Genomic DNA, 21,557 nt, shown 5'->3' on the forward strand with positions numbered 1-21,557 from the left:
ACAGTACTTCTTAGATTATGACCATGGTTAAAAATCAACAGTGTTAAATATGAGAGAAGGGAATTATATTTAAGTTTATTAATATTTAGTTTATGTACAATTGTATTTGTCAGTACATTTAATTGGTAGGCCTACTTTAACAGGCAGGATCCAAATAGGCCAATCACATCAAACCATTGGTCTCTTTAAATTCTATTTAAAGTAAAGTGTTACTGATGTATTCTTAAAATAAATATTGTTCTGAAAATACTACAGTAACACTTGACTCACTGATGACGAGCCAATGCTGTAGATAATTTAGACGAAAATATTTCAATAATAAGTTCAAAACGTTTCAGCTATGTTTAAAATCATTTTTTAATTAGTTCTTATTAAAAAATCGTGAATCAATTCAATATAAAGTAATAATGTATAATATATATATCTTATTTGATGATCTAAAGACGAATAACGTAATTTTAAAAAACAAAAACGAACTTCATTATCAACAACATACGCAAGGTCTCCTCTACCAACAAAATTATGTCAGATCTTATATCTATTGTGATCTGTATGGGACTTGATACAATAATTTATACTGACATTTTGGCACTACTAAACTTTGTTCCATTATAAATACTTTATATCAAACATTGTCTTTTTACCGGTTGTTTTAAAATGTACTGTACTATCTGCAAGAAGCCTGCGCTCAAGACATTTATGTTAACTTTCACGCGGTATCATCCAATCAGAAGTCGACTTGCAATACTATTCCAACTATTTGATTGTGTCACATGATCAAGTTAGACGTTAGTAGACATCGGTGTTCCTTCAGAGACATGGACACATATGGGTGCTGATTGAGAAACATCAAAGTCAATTAATCTTTTATGGAAATTTCTATCGATATAAGTAAAATATGTGCTCATGTTTAAAACAAACGCGTAAGCCTTCTGTCAGAGGATTGTGCCTTTTTAGATAACAAGAAGGAATCAGTCACAAACGATATTATTTTCAAACGTAATATTCTGAATTGCAAATTATCAATAATATCTTAATCAGACATGTACAATACATAATTAATGTGTTAAATATATCTTGTTTATTCAGATGTCTTAGTTCATCGACATATAATTGAATTTACCTTTTGTCTACAATAATGTAGATCTAACTACATCTCAGAATAAACAATTATTTTATAATAATTGATTTAGATGTTACGACAATAATTTACAGGTCAAGTTTAAAAAACGATATAATTTAAAATAAATATTTCCCTTATAATTTTAGGATATTATGAATTCATTTTTATATACCCTAATTATCTCGTTATGAATATACTACTTTCCGTTTCCGTTTCTTTCATCATACTAAATTAATTTTTCAATAAATACAGCTTAATAATAAATGTCATTTACCACTTCGTCACCAACTGTACAACGGGAAATGATATACATGAATAGTTATTTTTGGGTAGATCCTAAAAGATTAGAGGGGTTCCTTTTCTGTTTACTAGGCTGAATGCCAATATAAAAAAGAGGCGGGAATAACCTTCAATTTAACTGCTCGTGAATCATGGTAGACGGTGGCATTATTGGTGCGCAGGCTATAACCAAAAGATCTGAACCACTACGCACTATTAGACAATGCTCGAACAGTACACGCACTGTAAGATTTCAAGTTTGGTGTGAGATCAGCCGAGCGTGACAATTGCTTCATAAAGCCGGTAATCATCAACAAAGCACCAAATTTCATAAGAACAGAACACAGAAACTTACCGCATTTGGGATCCGATTCGATAGATTTAAGTCGATTCTGAAAAGTTAAGACAAGAATCAAGTTATTTGGTTAATTCAATTTGGAACGAGTGAAAGAAAAACAATGTGGAAATACGTGAAGGTGGTTTGTTTGCTTTTAACACTAAACTTAGTAGATGGATATACACCAATGTGGTGGTAAGTGGCCTACTTAAAAAGTAAACTTTTATAGAGATTAGGAAAAAACAAAAGTTATTGCAATTGTTGAAACAATTTGAACTATTGCCAACCCGAATGTTCAGTTGTAACTATATTATTCTAGGAATACATTCAAATGCTTAAATAGTAACTTGATAGTACAGTATGTATAATTGTGATGCAATTGGTTATTATAATTAATTGAAACATTGCTATAGATTTCAAATCCACGTAATGTGTTTCTATGCTGAAATGAATTTAATAATAAATAAAAATAAGAGAGAGAGAGAAAGGAATTGACAACGAATACACAAGGAAAGTGTGTAAACGCAATAACAACAGTTCAACAATAATGATAAACCTAAACTAATATTATATTTGCAATAATTAATAGTAAACATGCCTTAAAATAAGAGTTATGAATAGTGAAAATGATCTTGTTAGGTGCACTTCGCAATATCTGTTAAGGTTCTCAAATATCTTCACTAAATGGGAGAAAATTCTAATTTAGTGTGATTTTCGTTTTTCTTTGCATTGTCATTTTTTTTGGATTTGAAATAATGTTATTAACCAATCAATTATTAATGCTTATAATTACTGTGATACCTTTATTGGGTCACATTGCAATATGGAGAAGACTGAATTTAAAACAATAAACTCTATTATTTATCAACTACCATAATATTGCCATCATTTATGCTATGAAATTATATTTATAAACGATGAGTAAATAAATGTGAATTGAATTGAATTGAATTTAGATGTACACTATAGGCCTAGTATTAGGCCAGGCCACTGCATTTTAGATGTACACAGTATATGCCTACTGCATTTAAGATTTACACTACACTAGTAGGCCTACTGCATTTGATATGTACACTAGTAGGCCTACTGCATTTGATATGTACACTAGTAGGCCCACTGCATTTGATATGTACACTAGTAGGCCCACTGCATTTGATATGTACACTAGTAGGCCTACTGCATTTGATATGTACACTAGTAGGCCCACTGCATTTGATATGTACACTAGTAGGCCCACTGCATTTGATATGTACACTAGTAGGCCTACTGCATTTGATATGTACACTAGTAGGCCTACTGCATTTGATATGTACACTAGTAGGCCTACTGCATTTGATATGTACACTAGTAGGCCTACTGCATTTGATATGTACACTAGTAGGCCTACTGCATTTGATATGTACACTAGTAGGCCTACTGCATTTGATATGTACACTAGTAGGCCTACTGCATTTGATATGTACACTAGTAGGCCTACTGCATTTTAACAATCATGTCTGATCTTGTTTCCACATTTTAAAATTAATTTTACTCTCTAACAAAATCTGCTGAATCTCGATTCTGACGAAAAGAAAAGCTGGAACGTGTTTAAAGTGTTCATGACAGTCAACGGATTCAAATATTAAATATATAATTAAGATCAAATGAGTATACCCTATTTCTTTCCTTATTCTGTCAAACTCTATACAATATGTTGGAATGATTGGCTCTTATTACTTTCAGATGTCTTATGTCATAAAGTACGTAAACTTAAGAATTGGACAAGTGTATATTCATTTTATTATTTGATGGTGATTAATGTGTTCATTTTTAAATGTTATGTAAGCATAGAACGCGTATATAGCCGACACTGTTTTTAATGATGCCAAGTATATAATAGCAATATGTAATTTACATTTTTAACGTGAACATGCTGTAGTTTTTACTGTCATTATTGCAGAACTTTAGATTTTGATATTTAGATTATAAAGTACCGTAACTGAATTATCTTTTCTCTATCTTTGTTAAGATACTCGCACTAAAAAAGCAAGGGTTGGATCTGGAGGACATCCGACCGTGGACGAGTTTGAACATATACTTAAAACTGTAGGCCTATTTTGCGAATAAGTTTTAGTTTAAGTCAGATTGGCTGGCCTTAGTGATTTATTTAAAAACACTGTATACAATTATGACTGAACTACCTCTCCTACATGTTTATCTTCTTTTCACTTTCAAAATGTTATTTTCTTTTTTTTTAAATTGTACAGGTTCATTAGATACACCTTAAAATAGAATAGTTTCAATATTAGGCCTGTACATTGGCCTATTTATTATATTACAATGCAATTTGTTTTTCTCTTTCTCAATTAAAACAAACTATAATTATAATGTTTTTATGGCTATAAGCTTGGTTCCCACTAGAACGTAACGCAAGGACGTAAACGCAACGCATGCGTTTTAACCAATGACAAGCGAAGTTATAGACAGTTACCGGTAGCAATCACAAGCGAATAAGCCATCGCTTGTGATTGGTCAATTCACTTGCGTTGCGTTACGTCCTTGTGTTGCGTCGCTAGTGGGAACCACGCTTTACGAAGATTACGGTACGGTATTTCGCAAATAATGTATTAAGCCGATTTTCCACTAGGCGAATTTGTTCGCGCGAATCGAAAGCGCCAGCTTGTACGCATGTGTATTCCATCTTCCAAATCCTACTCTACGCATGCGTATTAGCTGACGCCTTCGATTCACGCGAACAAATTTGCCTAGTGGAAAATCGGCTTTACAAACTAATAAAACATGCGTATAATACATGTATGTATACATAAAAGAAAGAAGGCCTACTACGTTAAGTGACACTTTAGGATAATATGTCTAACATTCTAATGTACGGTACTATTATCATTTTATTATAATATTATTCCTCAGAATACATTAAATTTATATATTTCTACTGAAGTATATCGGTAGCTTTAAAGTAAGATGAGGGTTGGTAAGTAAACTTGTATATTCTACTTGTAACGCGTTCGGGTAAGGTGGCAACACTTATGTGACGAATTATAGGGTCAAAGTACTTACTAAAACATCTGAACCATGTTAACAATACTAGGATTATGCTTAGAGTATAGTGATTGTTAAAAGTGTTACATTTAAAAACACTCGTCAATGCACTCTGATCGCCTTATCACAGTTTTAACAAGAAATGTTATTTCTCACCTGAAATATTGTTTAGGTATTAAAAGTATTTTGATTTAAAATGGCGATATGTCTTTAAATGGAGTAAAGGTCTCTATAAAAAAATAAATATTGGTGTCTCAAAGGAGGGGTTGTACAAGGAAGGTGTTATTCTATAGCTAAATTACAACTCCTTAGTTTTAACATGTAAATAAATAATAATATTAGATAGTAGGCCTACGAGATAAACCTTGAGCTACCGGTGCTTAGTCATCAGTATGTCTTCACCGTCCCCTTCGTTTTCCAGTTTCCCGTTGACCCCTGTTCCATTCGTCCGTATAAAGTCTAGTCAGGTTGTGTTTTGTCTGGTGTTACAGTAATACTCTTCCAATAATAAACTCCCTGTTTTCGTTTGGGTTATGTTATAGAACTATTCATTTAAAGATCTTCATTTTTTAAAAGAGTTTTCCTTCGAAAGTATGATTTTAAAATTTTATTTATTTTGTTCCACGTCACTGAAAACACACTTTAATTCACGATATTTTGATAAAAAAAAGACATTTTTTCATAGGACTTCATACTAGAAAGAATAATTACATTCTATTATCATAAACGTTAGAAATTCAATATTTTGATATCTTAACAGGAATTACCATCATCTCTTCTGATCATTTTAGTGTTGATGGAATCCCATGTGTCGCTTTCTTAATATCATACGTTTTACTTTCATTTTTCAAACAAAAATAACATTTTAGATGTTACATTAAAAAATATAAGGCGATTCTGCATTTTATCAGTGTAAATATCCATTTTCTAATCAAATACCTGTATCTTTTTTATAATCTGTATGTTTTGCTAGTTTCCAACATAGACTTTGTAATCAAATGCCTTTAACTTAGGCCTATCACTTTTTTATAATCCGTATGTTTTTTTATCATTCATGTAACGTTTTTTGTTTGTTTTTTTTACCATATCTAATGAGGGTGATCCATCCAGCAATTGCTGATCATTAGGGACCCTCAGAGGTTCACAAGACAAACATTATACACAAGATGCTCTACATTAACAAAGTCTTATTACAAGTCTTTGGGAGTGGAGTTGTAATTTTGACCTTGGAAAAAATCCTGACATGTTACAGGACTTGAAACCAGGACCCTTGGAGTGGTAGCCAAGCATTATAACCACCAAGCCACAACTCCACTCAATCCTTATTATCTGTTTGTTCTGCTATTTTCTTGTATAGATACTGTAACTAAACATCATCATATAGATACATAATTAAATACATGCATCACTGTTTTGCTGTAGGAGAATTGATTGTTAATTTTTGTATTAGTCTGTAATTGTATTTTTTTGTAATGTATTAAAATAAAAAAGATTGAAAAAAAAATTATCCATTTTCAAAATGATTTTGACCAAAGTCAAACGAAATGTGATGTTAATATAAACAATTTAAAAATAAGTAACACAACCTTAATATACCTCAATGCGTTCCATGACACATAGACCTACAGTAATTTATTTAAACATTACGCGCGCACTGGAGTTGAAGCACAAACTAATAAAGAAGTTTAAACTAAAGTTACTATTGCAAATAGTTCGTCATCATGCATTAAAAAACCTATAAGAAAATTATGCGTGCGAGTAATAATATCACTATTAGATTATGTGTCATGAACTGCGTCCTTGATTGCAGAATTAATTCCACAAAATCGAGCAAGATTTTCTTTGTTTAAAAATAATAGTAAACCATCTCTTCGATGTGAATCATCACTGTCTTATTATTGACTACAATTCTAGTTCATGTTTCTTTAATGTCATCAATCTTGAAACCCACCGCTCTACCGGTTTTGCTTCTTATCTCTAATCAAAATACCGTTTTACTAAGCCTCCCCTTTCCTGAGTGGAATTACATGAAGGGGTTGCGTGATTCAACTATAAGAATCATCGCAAACCGCTTTCATCTAATTTGTTTATTGACCATCAACAAAGTTTGTGTTTCCCGGGGGTTGGGTTTTGGGGAGGATAGGCCTTAATTTCGTGGTTCACCATATACACAATGGTACTTACAGTAATAACTAATATAGGCAAATAAGGAAATAATTACGATAATGATTTTGAAACAACCGCAAACCAAACAGATTCTAATTTATGCGTTATATTAACTTGCGGCAAATTAATTAAGTGTGTTGAATACTATACGTACTATAATACACGCGTTTATTTTTAAAACACGGCGTTCAAATGGGGCTCACAAAAACCCGGTGCACACTGAATAATAACACGCGAAGCGACACGCGTCAAGCTTCAGATCGCGAGAAGCTTGAAAAAGTTAGACCATCGCGAACATGCATTTTAATGCACATTTTTTATTTTACTTTTAAAATTAAGGAAAGGCAAGCTGAAAATAATTCTATTATAAAATAGCCAATAAAAACACAAATTAACATTTTTATGTTAATAGTTAGATAGGACTAAAAACTCGTTTGTGCTTCGAATTGACGATTAGGCCTATACCTCCAAAGTAAATTTGGTGTCTCTAAAAGTCGGTGTGGTCGATTCTAAGGTGGTATTTCATCAAAGCAGAAGAGGTATTTTAAAAAGGCAACGTCCAAAAAATAACTGATACCAGTTTGGAATTTTTTCCGACTAATTCCGATATTCGTAAAGGCATATTAGAATTATGTGACTTGATTTTATGATATGGTATTTCAGATAAGAGTGCCTGCACCTTATTTTAAAACAAATATTACCCTTAGGGCTAATACTTAGCAATTAGATTATCGTGAAATTGGAAATAAATAGGATATTGTCGCGAATCAATTCTGATTTAATTCCCTTCCTGGCAGTCCAACTTTATTTTAACGAAGTGTAACTATCAATAGACTCGTTGAATGTGACAATAAACAAATGTTTTCTTGTTGTCCGGCGGCTGAGTTGCAGGTGTGAGCAGTTATCGTGGAACGTAGAATATTGCAACCGTACGTGTAGCCGTGTAACGGTATACCCTTGGGTTCAAAGACCAAAAGCTTGGTTCTAGGATGCAAAGCAAGCTGCCGCTTGTAATTAGTCAAATCGCGTTTGCGTATTCGTAATTTATTTGCGTTATTTGGGTAAAGAGTAGGCTAAGTATCGCGCTTGAATCGTATCATTTCACGTGCGTTGGATAATGCGGAACGAATTCAACCTTACGCTACGAAACATAGATATGAAAATTTGAAATATGTGACATGTCTAGGTGTAATTACAAAAAAATGACGTGGTGGTGTTTAAGCCGATTCCCACTACGCGAATTTATTCGCTCGAATCGAAAGAGTCAGCTTATACGCATGCGTTTAGATGGATTTGGAAGATGGAAAAATTAAATACGCTTGCGTATAAGCTGGTAGAAAGCTAGTAGAAAATCCCCTTTGGGACTACATTATAACACTTTCCCCTTATACTATAATATTCCAGGGGAATTGCATGCCATACGCACAACCAAAATGCTGTAATGAAACCTAAACTGACGCTATACTGGCTCCGTACACCCATCATCTACTTGATCTTAGCACGTATGAGACCGCCTATGTTGAGATTTTAATAACCTACGAAACTAATTTGTGATTGTTATAGTTTCCGCACGTGGAACCGCACGCTGTTTGGTTGGCCTCTATGACAGTAGTTAACTTATTTCTGAAATTCTTCACAATGGTTCCTCTGCAATGTACTATTTAAATATAATTTTAGGTGACAGTTAATACACTAATCTAAGAATCGGGATCGCCTCATATTTCAATCAAAATAATTTGATATTTAAGAATGTCTTCTTAAATAGAGGGGCATATTGCAAAGTAGAAAATACATGTTTTTAATTTACAATATTATCTCATAAATTGTGTGTTTGCGGTGTGACTGAAAACCGTATTTTTTTTCTATCTTAACATCTTAATTAATTTAAGCAATACAAATTAGAAACGGAGAATGTGTAGCAAAATGTTAATTTTTAAGAAGGCCGAAACATGATTATTTTAATGTTTAAATTTAAAATTATTATGGAAAGCACGTGAATACACATCGTCGGATTTCCTTGAGTAAATGCGAGTTAATTGTTAATTAATATGGTTGTCAACATAATCACACAATCACACAGCTACCGCGCCTTGAACTTGAAATTAAGACTTTACAAGGAACCGACAAGTTGATACGTCGCGTGATGGATAATTCGTCATACGGCCTAGTATTGCGTCCCGTATGCGTCATGGGATTACTGTCCCCCGTAGGTCCGATTTTTGAATCGGTGAATCGATGAATCGTTTGTCTAGCACTCGTAAGCTTCTTCTTATCTGTGAGCAATTCAATTACATAGCCTGCAATACATGGTATCGTACGATACATTATATCGGGGCATGTTATACTGTATATAGGATGTCTGTGACCCAAAACGTAGAGTTTAAATTAATTGGGTACTGTATTAAAATATATGTTTCGTAACCTGTATCTCTTTTATCCTCGCCGTTAAGATTATGAGATGTCCAATTTTGTCCAACATTGTGTCGTTTATGTCAATTAGTGCAGAAATGTTATATAACAACATTTTGTACTTGCACTAAACCGTATAGTGTAGCCGTGTACAAAAATATATCGTAAATTATTCTGGACGGGAGGTTGATACATTATGTTATTACCCGTCCGATTGTTATGTTCATGCGAGCAAATTATATTGAGCGAATAAAGACCTTGTGATATATACCTCTTAGACTGACAATCACCAATTCTGGTAAATAGACCGCAGGTGAACGTCCTTTCATAATAATTACTGTAATATTATATTTTAATTAATCAATTACACCAACCATGATTTTCTAGGCGTTACACGACGCATTTAACGGGGATGCGACGCGGTGTACAAGCAATCTCTGTCATATCGAATACAGATTAACCGTTTGATTCCTTCTACATATACGCGGTAACCGGTAGGGTCAGACTCTAGGTTAATACTAAGTGTAACATGGATGTATAATTACAGTACAACTTTATGAGGCAACTCGTGCTATGTGGTTTAAGTATAAACTCTAAATTGCTTACAACATGATACTTGTCAACTACTTTTGTAAAGAACAGGCTGATTATTTTTATCCTATAGGCCTAATTCACCGTTGCATTCCTCCCATCTAAAAAATATTAGGTAGTGCATTAAATCAAACTAGAGTACAGTAGTAGGCTACTGTAAGCAGATACTTGACGACAGCGCAGTATTAAGCACATTCGACGACTGCGCAGCGCTACAAGCATATTTTGCCAACTGAATAGCGATACAAGCACATACTTGCCGACTGCGCAGTATTACGCATGCACTTGACGACTGCGCAGAACAAGCAGATACTCGACGACTGCGCAGTACTATAATCAAATACTCGGCGACTGCGCATTACTACAATCAGATATACTTGTAGACTGCGCAGTACTACAAGCAGATACATCATTTCAGTATTTGAAATAAAATTGTAATTCAGACAAAATGCAACAATTTCAAGCATTGCTGCGTCATTGTAACTTAGTCAGTCTGTTGATTAAGAATTTCACTAAGTGGCGACTTTGAGCCTTTATTTTAATGATTTGACTAAACCGTCACGGATGAACCAATCAACGAGTACTTGTAACACTGTATCCTCCACTTAAATCGTCAGAATAAGAGAAATTACGTGTATGGCCTTTTTTAGGTCGATGAAAAAGTACGGGTGAAAAAAAAAGTTTAACGATTTATAAAGTTAAAATTAATTAATTAATTTTAAATTATGACATTGTGTCAGAAGCAATTCTTGAACACGAATCGGGTTAATCTCGCATTAGCAACCTCTTGTTTCACTACGCGCTACTAGACTACACGCCAATTCAATCCAAATGTTATGAAATAATATGCGCAGAATAATCGTTGGACTCAATAGCTACGTAGTCGCTTGTCGCGTCTGAACGGCCGTTTATGACATCTTTTGCAACAAGCAAAAGAAATATATTTGCAATATTTATTAAAAACAACGAAATTCTAAATTCTATTTTATATTTATTTTAAATATTGTAACACAATTTTTAGACATACCAATTTTATTTATTTTTCATTTGTAAGCCTATATTATGTTTATTTTGTATATTAAGAAACTTGTAAAGCGCTGCCAGATAAGTTGAGCAAAGCAGCAGGATCAGGAACCCTCCATCAGTCAACGAATTAAGCACACAGTCGTTGTAATAACGATAAGTCTACATATACCTTCCCAAGCGAATTGGTGTCATTTCTTAATTTTGGGATACGATTGAATGTAGCATTCTTTCAATAGATAAAAATCTTGATTATCCAGGGTTGCTTATATAATCATAGCTACTTTCTTAACATATTTTGATTATACCATGCTCGGCATGCTGTATGTGAGTAGGCCTGTTGCAGTTTTTATCATTTCCATATTTTTTAATAGACAAGACTCGATTTATATTATGATTTCAGCCGATGTAATATTCTTATCTTACATGTACAGTCGAGTATCGGTCTGGTTTGGTCTGAGCTAGAACGAAGTAAACTATTTAGGAACGAACACATACAAGTTGACGCGTGCGAACAAAAAGTGTACGCGTGTGTACGCGCGCGTAACAATGTGTGTCTTTTTTGTGATATCACTGAGGATTTGTTTCCCACTTTAAGTCCACTTGATGGATCAACTGATAACATCAAAGCTGTGCCTAAACACAAATATCACAAATAATTTTGGTAAAACAACTATCACAACTCCATAATTCGTTTTACAAAAAACTTTGTTTTGTTTCCCCTATCTAAAATGAATAAACCAGTAAGCACGAGAAGCTCCACCCTTAACTCATTGAAATAAATTAGGTGGAAGTTTAAAAACCACCAACTTAATTAAACAATGAATTAAAACTTTCCTACGTGGTTAGATTATGTGACATATCGTGGTCTGTGCTTGTACACTCAAGTTAATTCTTGCACGCGATGGGGGTGTACAGTCTGAAGTATCCCCAAATTTCTTAAAGATGTATTGTACTCCCCCCCCCCACCCCCCCACACACACACACAGAACATGAAAAATGAAGGTCAATTAAATCACACTTTGAATAGGTTATTTGTAGTTTTAATAAAGTTAATCCCTTCCGTAAAAAAAACATGACAAAATAAATGGTCAAATTTAACCAAAAACCAATGGCAGCCAATTTGACTATTTTTTGCTTTAAATTACAGTTTTTTTCAGGGGGGACAATACATCTTTAATACAGTAAATAGGAATATCTCTAGTATTTTCTTTTATACATCGTGTTATATTTACTGATGATTTTATTTGGTGAATGATTATTTTCATATGGAAGCTGAATCAAAAGGACACCCACTTTTTGAATGGTACTTCGGATATTTTACGCATATCAACTGTAGGACTAACTGACACGTTTTCATCATTTAAATACGTTTATACAGTTATTACCGGTATTCAATAATAAAGAAATTTAAATTGTCAAATTATCAGCGGATCAAAACATTTTCTAATTTGCAATATTTTTTATCTTCACCTTGTATCTTAAAAGTCACGAATTTTAAAGCAAGTTTATTATCGGTATTCTAAAATTAATGTTTCTTTCGATTTTCTCGGTTCAAAAACATCACGTTTGTCTTGAAAGAAATTCCGTTTTGGAAAGAGGAAGTTGAGATGAGTCGTACTTCCGACATGTTTGATACTTCAAATAATGTTAGTGTATACACAACAAGTTTACAGCGACTATTAGCACTACAAGTGTAAGTATCATAAGCCATGATGTACAGTAGGCCTATACCTTACAATGATCCAGCTCTCAAAATATTAAATCTCTATTTTTATGGTCATGTAGGCCTAACTCAAATTCAATCATTAAGTCATGGATTTTCTTCCTAACTTCACAATTATATTAAAAAAACATCGACAATATATATGTGGTAACCGCAAAACCTTATCTGTTTACTAAATCCACTATCAACTATAGATACATTGAAAAATAATATTCTTTTGAAAACCATATTTAGATGATTATTATGTAAGTAGGTTACAGTGTCAGTGTAAGAACATGGTCAATGTACTACCTGTTACACATAGGCCTATAGATTCGGTCACAAATCAACATCCAATTACCACCCACTTATTCCAAGTATTATGTTTTAATGATGTCAGATTAAATACAAAATAAAATCATTTAAGACGATAATGCTTGTTTTTTTAGACATCGAGGCGTACAATAAAATGGCGTGTAACGTCACGATGTACCTATAAATCAAAACCACACTAACATACGGGATGTTGATGATTCTCATGGGCCTAGGTAAAACGCGCGTTCAAGAACGGGGCTGCTTCTATTATTATCGTATGGCACAACTGTAAATACCGTTAAAATAATCTAATAAAACGTCATCGTTGTTAAAACTTAATAAACTCGTACCACACACTTTGTTCAACATGTCGTAGTTAACTAGAATCTCAGTTTATTACTACCGTTTTTCATTAATGCTGATGTTTTTATTTTAATGTTACGTGTGTGTTTACCGGAAGAAAGTTGATAGGTTTCATTATCCAGTCGTTTTACATTAATAATAATGAGAGAAGGCTAGAAAGCAGACAGGAAGTACAATTAATTAATGTTGCTTCATCCCTGACCATGTTTTGTTTGTCATCAGTATATATATATATCTCTTTTAATGCTAAATATCATAAAATAAATAAATAATGATACAAAATTAATTAAAAGTGATTGAAAATGACAGGTTAAATAACGTTTAGTGGTACGGTTCCCAAAACATGGAAATAAAAGAGTCCGTTGGCACCGATAGTATACCATAGAGAAATCATGGGTACAGTAAACGTCAAATTAATTTCACCGCATCGATTTTCATTGTTACCACATATTAAATTATTTTTTTTTTACTTTTTTATTTTTGCTTTAGTCACTTATATGACCGTTAATAACCTCTGGCAAAATAACGTGCATCCCATTGTTACTGATTTGCATGGGAATATTCTATCATGATGATAAAGATTTCGCTTCAATCAATATACCGAATACCATCGAATAATCCAAGCATGTAATATACCACAAACATACTACCGATATGTTTGGAGTAGCCTACATTTTGTTATTAGTGCCATTTTAACGAAATTATTTATACACGAGTTCTTACTGAAATGTGGTCATATCTTTATATTTCTGTATGTGTTCTGAGACTGTGAAGACATTTAAAGATATGACTATCAGGACAGTAGTCAGATCAAACGTTTTCAAAATTCACACAGATTTATAAAATCATAACAATGTTTTAACGAGTTTAAAATCCGTATTATATACCGTAATGTACACTTTTCAAAAAATATAGCTATAAGTTATTTACGGTATCTATTATCGTATCGTTTGTAATTAATAAAGTAGGTAGCTTCATTGGTGGCTGCCGTGGGTCCGTGGAGGGCCTAATCCGAATTTCTTCAGTTTCCCGTTAACCTAGAAACAAATATTAATACCTTTACCTTTTACATGTTTGGTTACCAATCACAAACTAAACTAAAATAATGGCATTAGTTAACTAAGAAGATATCTTATCGCCAAAAAAGACTGATAAATACTTATTGAAGAATGTCGGAACTATAACAGTAACAATCTGATTAAAAAACGTTTTTTCTTGCCAGCAGAAACAGGCCCTATCATAGTTTGAGGTATGCTTAGTTACTGTACAAAAGTGAGTACTTGAATGAACATCAAAAGTTGCTCAAAAAGGAGCTATTGTTGGTTTGATTGGTAAGAAACTAAGTAGAGCGCATCAAGACATAGTCAGTCATGGATAGGACAGCTAGACGTGTAGTAATTGTATATAGAATAATAGATAAAGGACAATGTGGAGGTTTAAGAAATATATGAATACGAAAAGGAGCTTAGGAAGCTGTGTATTCCAGTAACCTCTCGTAAAAGCGGATAACGAAACACTTCAGACCTTTTCAAGGAGATAAATAGAAATAAAAATCAAGTCAATAGGTAGATATACATTCAGATTAGACATGTGTAATTGAGTTTAATCCCTTCAAATTGGTAGAATGGACTGTAAAAAGCACAACAAAAGACATTTCTTGGGAATCTTTTTTTTTAATTGTGACGTTAATTTAAGAGTTTCGTAACAGGTGATCATCCTGGTCATCTACAATAAGGAGGGACATATATCATACTTGGGTATGCCCATCTTTAAGGAGGGACACATGTATCATACTTGGGTATGTCCATCTTTAATTGTCAAAATATATAAAAACTATTTGTATTACAACTCATCCCGTTTTGTAGCCTAAAGCTCTGTCTACATTATCAAACTTTATGTGACCAAAAATGTGATGTGCCCATATATGGATATGATGATATCATATCACTACCATATTTAGGTATATCAATACCATATTTGGGTACATCAAACTAGTTTGGCAGTGTAGATAGAGCTTAAACAGTTCAAATCATATCCCTAATTTGAAGTAAGAAAATAAGTTGCATCAACGAAAAAAAATCATGAAAATGAAAGAAATGTACTATGTATATTCTTAGCATAATACTTTTAGGCTAGCCTGACTGTTAAGTTCCCGTTCAATCCCAGCTACATACCCCGCCTGATATACTTGGTTTGATATTCAATTATGAATACTAACTATACAGAGATTACCTTTATTAGTTACACTAGTTAAATAAAAAGACAAGTTTCACGACTTTCTTCTATTTACGCACCTCTCATTATTTATTTACATTGCAATGTGTAAACAGTATCGCAACTCTGTTTGTTATTATCATCACGCAGTGGAGAGTTTGTTCTATAGCTGGATGATTCGTCAAAGCCTACAAAAACAGTCAGTTCAAATCAATGAATCAATTTATTAAAGTAAACCACCGGTTGAATGAAGTCAGGGTTTAGCTACGTACAATCCAATTTTACACGCTTTCAATCTTTACAATTGAACTGTTTGATCATTCAATTACTGATGTTAGTGATAGCAGCTTTCTTTGCGGTATTTAGAGAGAATAAGAACTTCCAGCAAAGTTTTAACTTCGATAGGTTTAACCTTACATACCTCGAAATACAATTGAAAACAAATACATTTAGTAAATTTGAAGCTAATCCTCAAGAGCCTTGAATTTTGATTGGGTTTCCTACCATTATATTTCTAAAATATTCAAATCCTAAAATTATATATTTTAAATTCCTGGTGCTACAGAATATTCCTATTCCAAGTCTAGAATGTTCTGAAATAACTAAATTGTTTTCTAGCCTATATTTGACGATCAAAAAAATACTTGAGATACGGACCACTGTTTTCTAAATTTAAGGAACGATATAAATTATCCTTCGTTTCAAATGTAAAGGCCCATTTAGCCTATAGGCCTACAGGAGGAATAACGATCGACGGAACTCGATAAATATGCTATTTTTACATAAAACAAAATAAATTATTAAAGTTTTCGTTCATCCCGTAATTGGCAAGTTATTCGCTGTTTAGTTGGATGCGTATGAAATAAAAACAAATTAAAAAAAATAATAATAATATTGTCCACGTCCAATCAAATGACGTCATGATTAATAAGATCAATAATATTTCGTTACGATACAACGATTTTATTGTTCTTATTGATCATGACATCATTTTGATTGGATTTTTTTTTAATGGTTATCTAGAATAAAAACTTCTAATTTCGTTGTTTTATATAAGAAAAATGTATATTTAACTATTGATCGTTATCGTTGTCGTCATAGTGTGTAGCAGCCTTAAATACTCAACATTTGTTCTGGGAATTGACGCGTTTTGATTCACGTTTTGGTCACAAATACCTCTCACTAATAAATAGGCCTACTGTAAAATGCGCAAATGTATACGATATATAATTTCATATAAATGTATTGATGTTAAAATAGTTAAACAAACGACACTGTAACCTGGGTGATGGGGACAAACTTTACTTTTAAATATAATTTCTACTTTTAACATTTAATTTGGCTTTTTATTACGTATTGATTTATATTGAAAAAGAAGTTGAAGAACGAAATGTTAAATTTTAACTGGCACAGAATTTTCGGGGCGAACGGGTCGTTTGAGATTCAGATCTTGTTATGGATATTTGTCATTAACTATCTGACAAGCGTTTGATTCGTCAAGGGAACACAAGTTGTTCTTCCGTTCGTCATGCAAGTCACATTCAAACGATCCATTTGATATACAAGTCTTACCCATTCTATACACATGAATGTTTTACAAAAGACGACATAGGATCAACAAAAATAGATCAGTTTAAAAGAAGAAAAGAAGTAAAATGCTAGCAACTTTGGGACTATACTTATGGTAGGCGTGTGTTATTTTGCTTATTTCTGCATGGAATTAGGCCTATGTGTCTTAAGAAAGTTATTTGTATCGATGTCGGTTCTGTATTTTATCTAGCCATGGTGTAAAAATAATACCTACTTCTTTTATTTCACTACACTATACTTAATTTCGTTGGAAGAAATGTGCCACAGTTCAGTTTTTACTGCTACGGGCAATTTTTTGAATCTGTCGGCCTATCATATTTTAAAATATTATGTGAATAAAAGAAACAGAATATAATTTATTGGTAAGTTAAATGAATCATCGTTCTAAGCAATAGAAATAAGAAACAGATACTTGATAGATAGATATGTCTAGATATTTATATTAGTATAGGCCCTAACTGTGTGAAATATAGAAATAAATGTACAACCGTTTAAAGAAGGTTGTTTGGCATCAGTCTGTGCTGATGCTAATTCACAGTGTAGGTCCTATCAGTTATATGTTTCAAATTTTACAATATACAGGTACTGTAGAAGCCTAACTAGACACATAACTAATAAATATTATCAATAGGTCTACGACCAAAATAGAATATTAGTTGTTAGTAGTTTTTTAGTATTAGGCCTATCATCGTTGGAATATCATTAGGCCTAATTTAAATGTATATACATACAAGATCTATAAGTGTACATGGAGCTACATTGTCAATAGCAACAGCATATTTATAAATTGAAACTCATAAAAGCTAGACTTCGTTATTGTACTATGCGATACAATAACATCAAGTTAAGAGTTGTAGGTTTTTGTTAAAAGGTGATGCGTGTTCTTTCATTGGCTTGACAAGTATGTTGACATGGATAGTCTAATCTCATTAATTTTGTATGCATTCAAAAGAGGATTTTAACACGAACATTCTATTTCCTTTATGTTATTTGACATTCGTAAGTTGACACATTGAGATGATCCCATCGGTTTGACATGAGACTTATTCCAAGTCTTTTCTTTTCTGATGATGTAATCGTTTTGAATCGACCGGATTAAAACCAATCTATATTGACTTGGTATGAAGGTTAACAGTATAAAGAAATTGTTAAAACGTATTATTTATCTGGTATATGTAATTATCTCAAAAGAAAGGAAAGCTTAAGTTAAACTATCTATTTGTCAAACGTGTAACCTATACCCGCCAATAGCACGTCACTTACAGCATGGAGCAAAGATAATAGTAGGCCTGCGTACACGAATATTGAGAACTAACCTAAAAGTTGAAATACTGTATGGACATTGTTAGACCTATAACTACTTATTATAATATACACGGCTTAGAATATCATACAATTGTTTAGGCAATCTAACCAGACTATTGCTATCAAACGCTATTATATTATATTTTACCATTTCAGTTTCTACTTATAGAAACTTACATGTTTTATCATACAATATGTGGTATATATTTTATTGCTGTCTATGAATTAGGCATTCAGATATATACAATGTTCATTATTTTGGGTCAAAATACTCAAACAGATTGTATCATTGTGTTTAAAATTCTTATCTGTTTATATGATCGACAGATAAATATCGTAAGTGATTAATAGAAGTAGTATTTGCGTGTCACTCTTTAAGGGTGGGATGGCCCCGGGTTGAACGAGTTAATAAAGTAGTATATTGTTAATAATGGCTTATGGGCCAATTTCAATAACGTAGACTGGTTGGCGCAGAACTACTCTGGGATTAAAAAGCAGATTTTACGGATTAAAAAAATGATTCGATTTTGCTTTGCATCCAGGTTGAGTGACCAATTTGTTTTCAAAGAGCCCTTTCGAGTAACACGATTTTAGAATAAAGACTGATATTGTTCGATAGTATTGTAAGAAGTGTCACTGCTGAAGCTGGGACAACTAAAGAAATTAGTCAAGTTGAAAATCAAAGGCTTGTCATTGTTAGGCCTAACAACTACAGCTGGAGAAAAACTGATAAGCAAGTCGGGATGTGTGTACAGTGTCTAAAACATTTTACTTTAATGAACAAAGATAGCCGGATCTGTTTACAAATCAAGACTTAAATTCAATATTTATTCAATTTGATTTACTTGGGAAAACTTTATATTTAACATATTCATATTGTATGTACACTTTTCAGCATTTGTCAAATAAGCGATGGGATGCGACAGGGGCGATGGATTAGGGGCAAGGACGATGGTAATAATTAATTGTCGAGGATTTCAACGCATGCATAATTATTAAGAAATTCCAACTTTAGATTATCGTTAATATAATTTACTTAATTATTGTAATTTTTCAGTTATGAGTGAGAGACCCTTACTTATTAATAATATCATTATAACTGTTATTCAGAAACGAATTCGGGGCCTAAAAACTACTGAACATAAACCCAATGTTCTATACATTTTGTATATTTAGGAAATTTAGAGGGATATTATCATTGTATTTGTTATTGTTGCTTATATTGTTCTAATATATATCTAATAAAGTTTTTCTATTTATTTAAATGCGTATATAGACTATACCTATTTATGCACATATACATTTTTCTTTTCACAAATTCATTTAGGATTACCATTGTTGAAAACAATTTTTGTTATGTTTGTTTTTTCTAAATACAACCCTTTTTGTTATGTTTAGTTACATCTGTATTTTGATACAGTTCTCGTGGGAGATTAATATTAATAATTCTTTACAAGGATGTGTAATACGTAGGTATGTCAACAAACTGCATCGTCATCTTCAGTCTTTTAATATTTACGATACTTTGTTGTAACCTTTCTAGTTTAACACATGTTCTTTTTAATCGCATTTCCCCTGACACTCGATTATTGTGTCAGTAAAAATTAGCAAGACAACTTCATTATCCATACTTGTATAAGTTGGCCCAAGTTATATGATCTATTCAGCCGGCTGTGGGATGATTCCAGGTAATAGAGGTAGTTTCCCCACCGTCTGACGGGAAATTAGCCATGTCCTAGATGGAGTTCTGCAACTTAACTTTCTGAAGTACTTGAAACAAATGGAAACATTTTGTTTGGTTGGTGAGTGTAGACTTTGGACAATTTCCGCAGTCACGGCAGCTGTGACTGATGGACATGTTCTTGTTGTTTTCGATTGTTCACACTGTTCAATGTCCCTCAAGTCAGTAAACTTAACTTATTGATCATGGTGAAAAGCAAAGTGACATTATACTAAGTGACTTAAACTGACCGATTTCGTCATCAAAATTAATGGATCTAAAAAATGTGTCTAGAGAAAAAAGATGTAAAGAGATGAGAAACATATGTATGGAAATAAAAGTGGGATGAACCCACACATGAATGGAACTGCTGTATACTAATAAATATGCGCACAGTAAACACATTTAACGCGTAGACTAGCGTGTTAAACAACCTCATTAGTGATCTCTGTAACACGCCCAACGCGTCTAACTTTCCCTGGGTTAAGCTTGTTACAGTGGAGCTAATAGTCAATGGGACAGCATTTTTTTCGATATCAAATTGGTGGCAAATGCTACCATGCATTTTTGAAAAGGTTACTATGTTTATATTTAAGAAATCCATGATAGCAATGCCAATTGTACAGCTCTGGAGCTAACTTTAAGTCCATCGGGGTTAACTTGTTACTTTCTTGTATTTCAACTTTGTATTTACTTTAAATTAAACATTTTTAAATTCTTAAATTTTTAAATTTTAAATTAAAATTCAATATTACATGCCATCACCCTGGCCCAATCAGGTTTGGTTCGAACGCAAGCAAAATTACAGCTACGAATAATCTTCTGTGATTATATTTATAATACGCTTGGAAAAACTTTTTTTTATTCATTCCGTTTCCGTTAGCCCTCTCAGTGAAAAACACTGTTCATTTCAGGGGCCCAATAGTCACACAAAACATTATGATAAAAGGAAATGTTAACTTTCAATGATTTCAAAATAACCTAAACAAACTTTTATAATTCAATTATTCCGTTGCTTAATTTGATTAAATTAACGAAACATTTTGCAACAATTTTTCATCACAAATCGGGTTACAGGTCATAGGTCATTAACAAATTAGGTCTAAATTGTCTGATTCATGATTTCTAATTGTAACCACATAATTCATTGGCTTATAAAACATTATCTGAATGGTTACTTAGAAAATGTGGTTTATTTTGAAGGATAGTTGTAAATGTTAAAGCAATTACATACATATCTTGGGGATACTACAATATTACGAATTAACGTTAACAATAATTATATTAAAGTATACAAGTTATACAGTAAGGGAGTTGGTCTTTTCTAACAGTTTATCAATAAAAGCAAAATATTGACCAAAAGGATATTGATGTTGGC

The 21,557-nt window shown here is 32.6% G+C and overlaps 1 protein-coding gene across 1 annotated transcript in view; it reads left to right on the forward strand.

The window, feature by feature from the left end:
• Positions 1 to 1,486: 1,486 nt before the first annotated feature.
• LOC140040592 (protein Wnt-3a-like) overlaps positions 1,487 to 21,557 on the forward strand; it is a 29,185-nt gene continuing 9,114 nt past the window's right edge. The window contains exon 1 of the mRNA XM_072086645.1: positions 1,487 to 1,934. Within this exon, the coding sequence (XP_071942746.1) occupies positions 1,861 to 1,934 (74 nt within the window). The 5' untranslated portion in view covers positions 1,487 to 1,860. The remainder of the gene's footprint in view (positions 1,935 to 21,557) is intronic.

This window comes from Antedon mediterranea, chromosome 2 (genome assembly GCF_964355755.1).
Source record: "Antedon mediterranea chromosome 2, ecAntMedi1.1, whole genome shotgun sequence".
NCBI lineage: Eukaryota > Metazoa > Echinodermata > Crinoidea > Comatulida > Antedonidae > Antedon > Antedon mediterranea.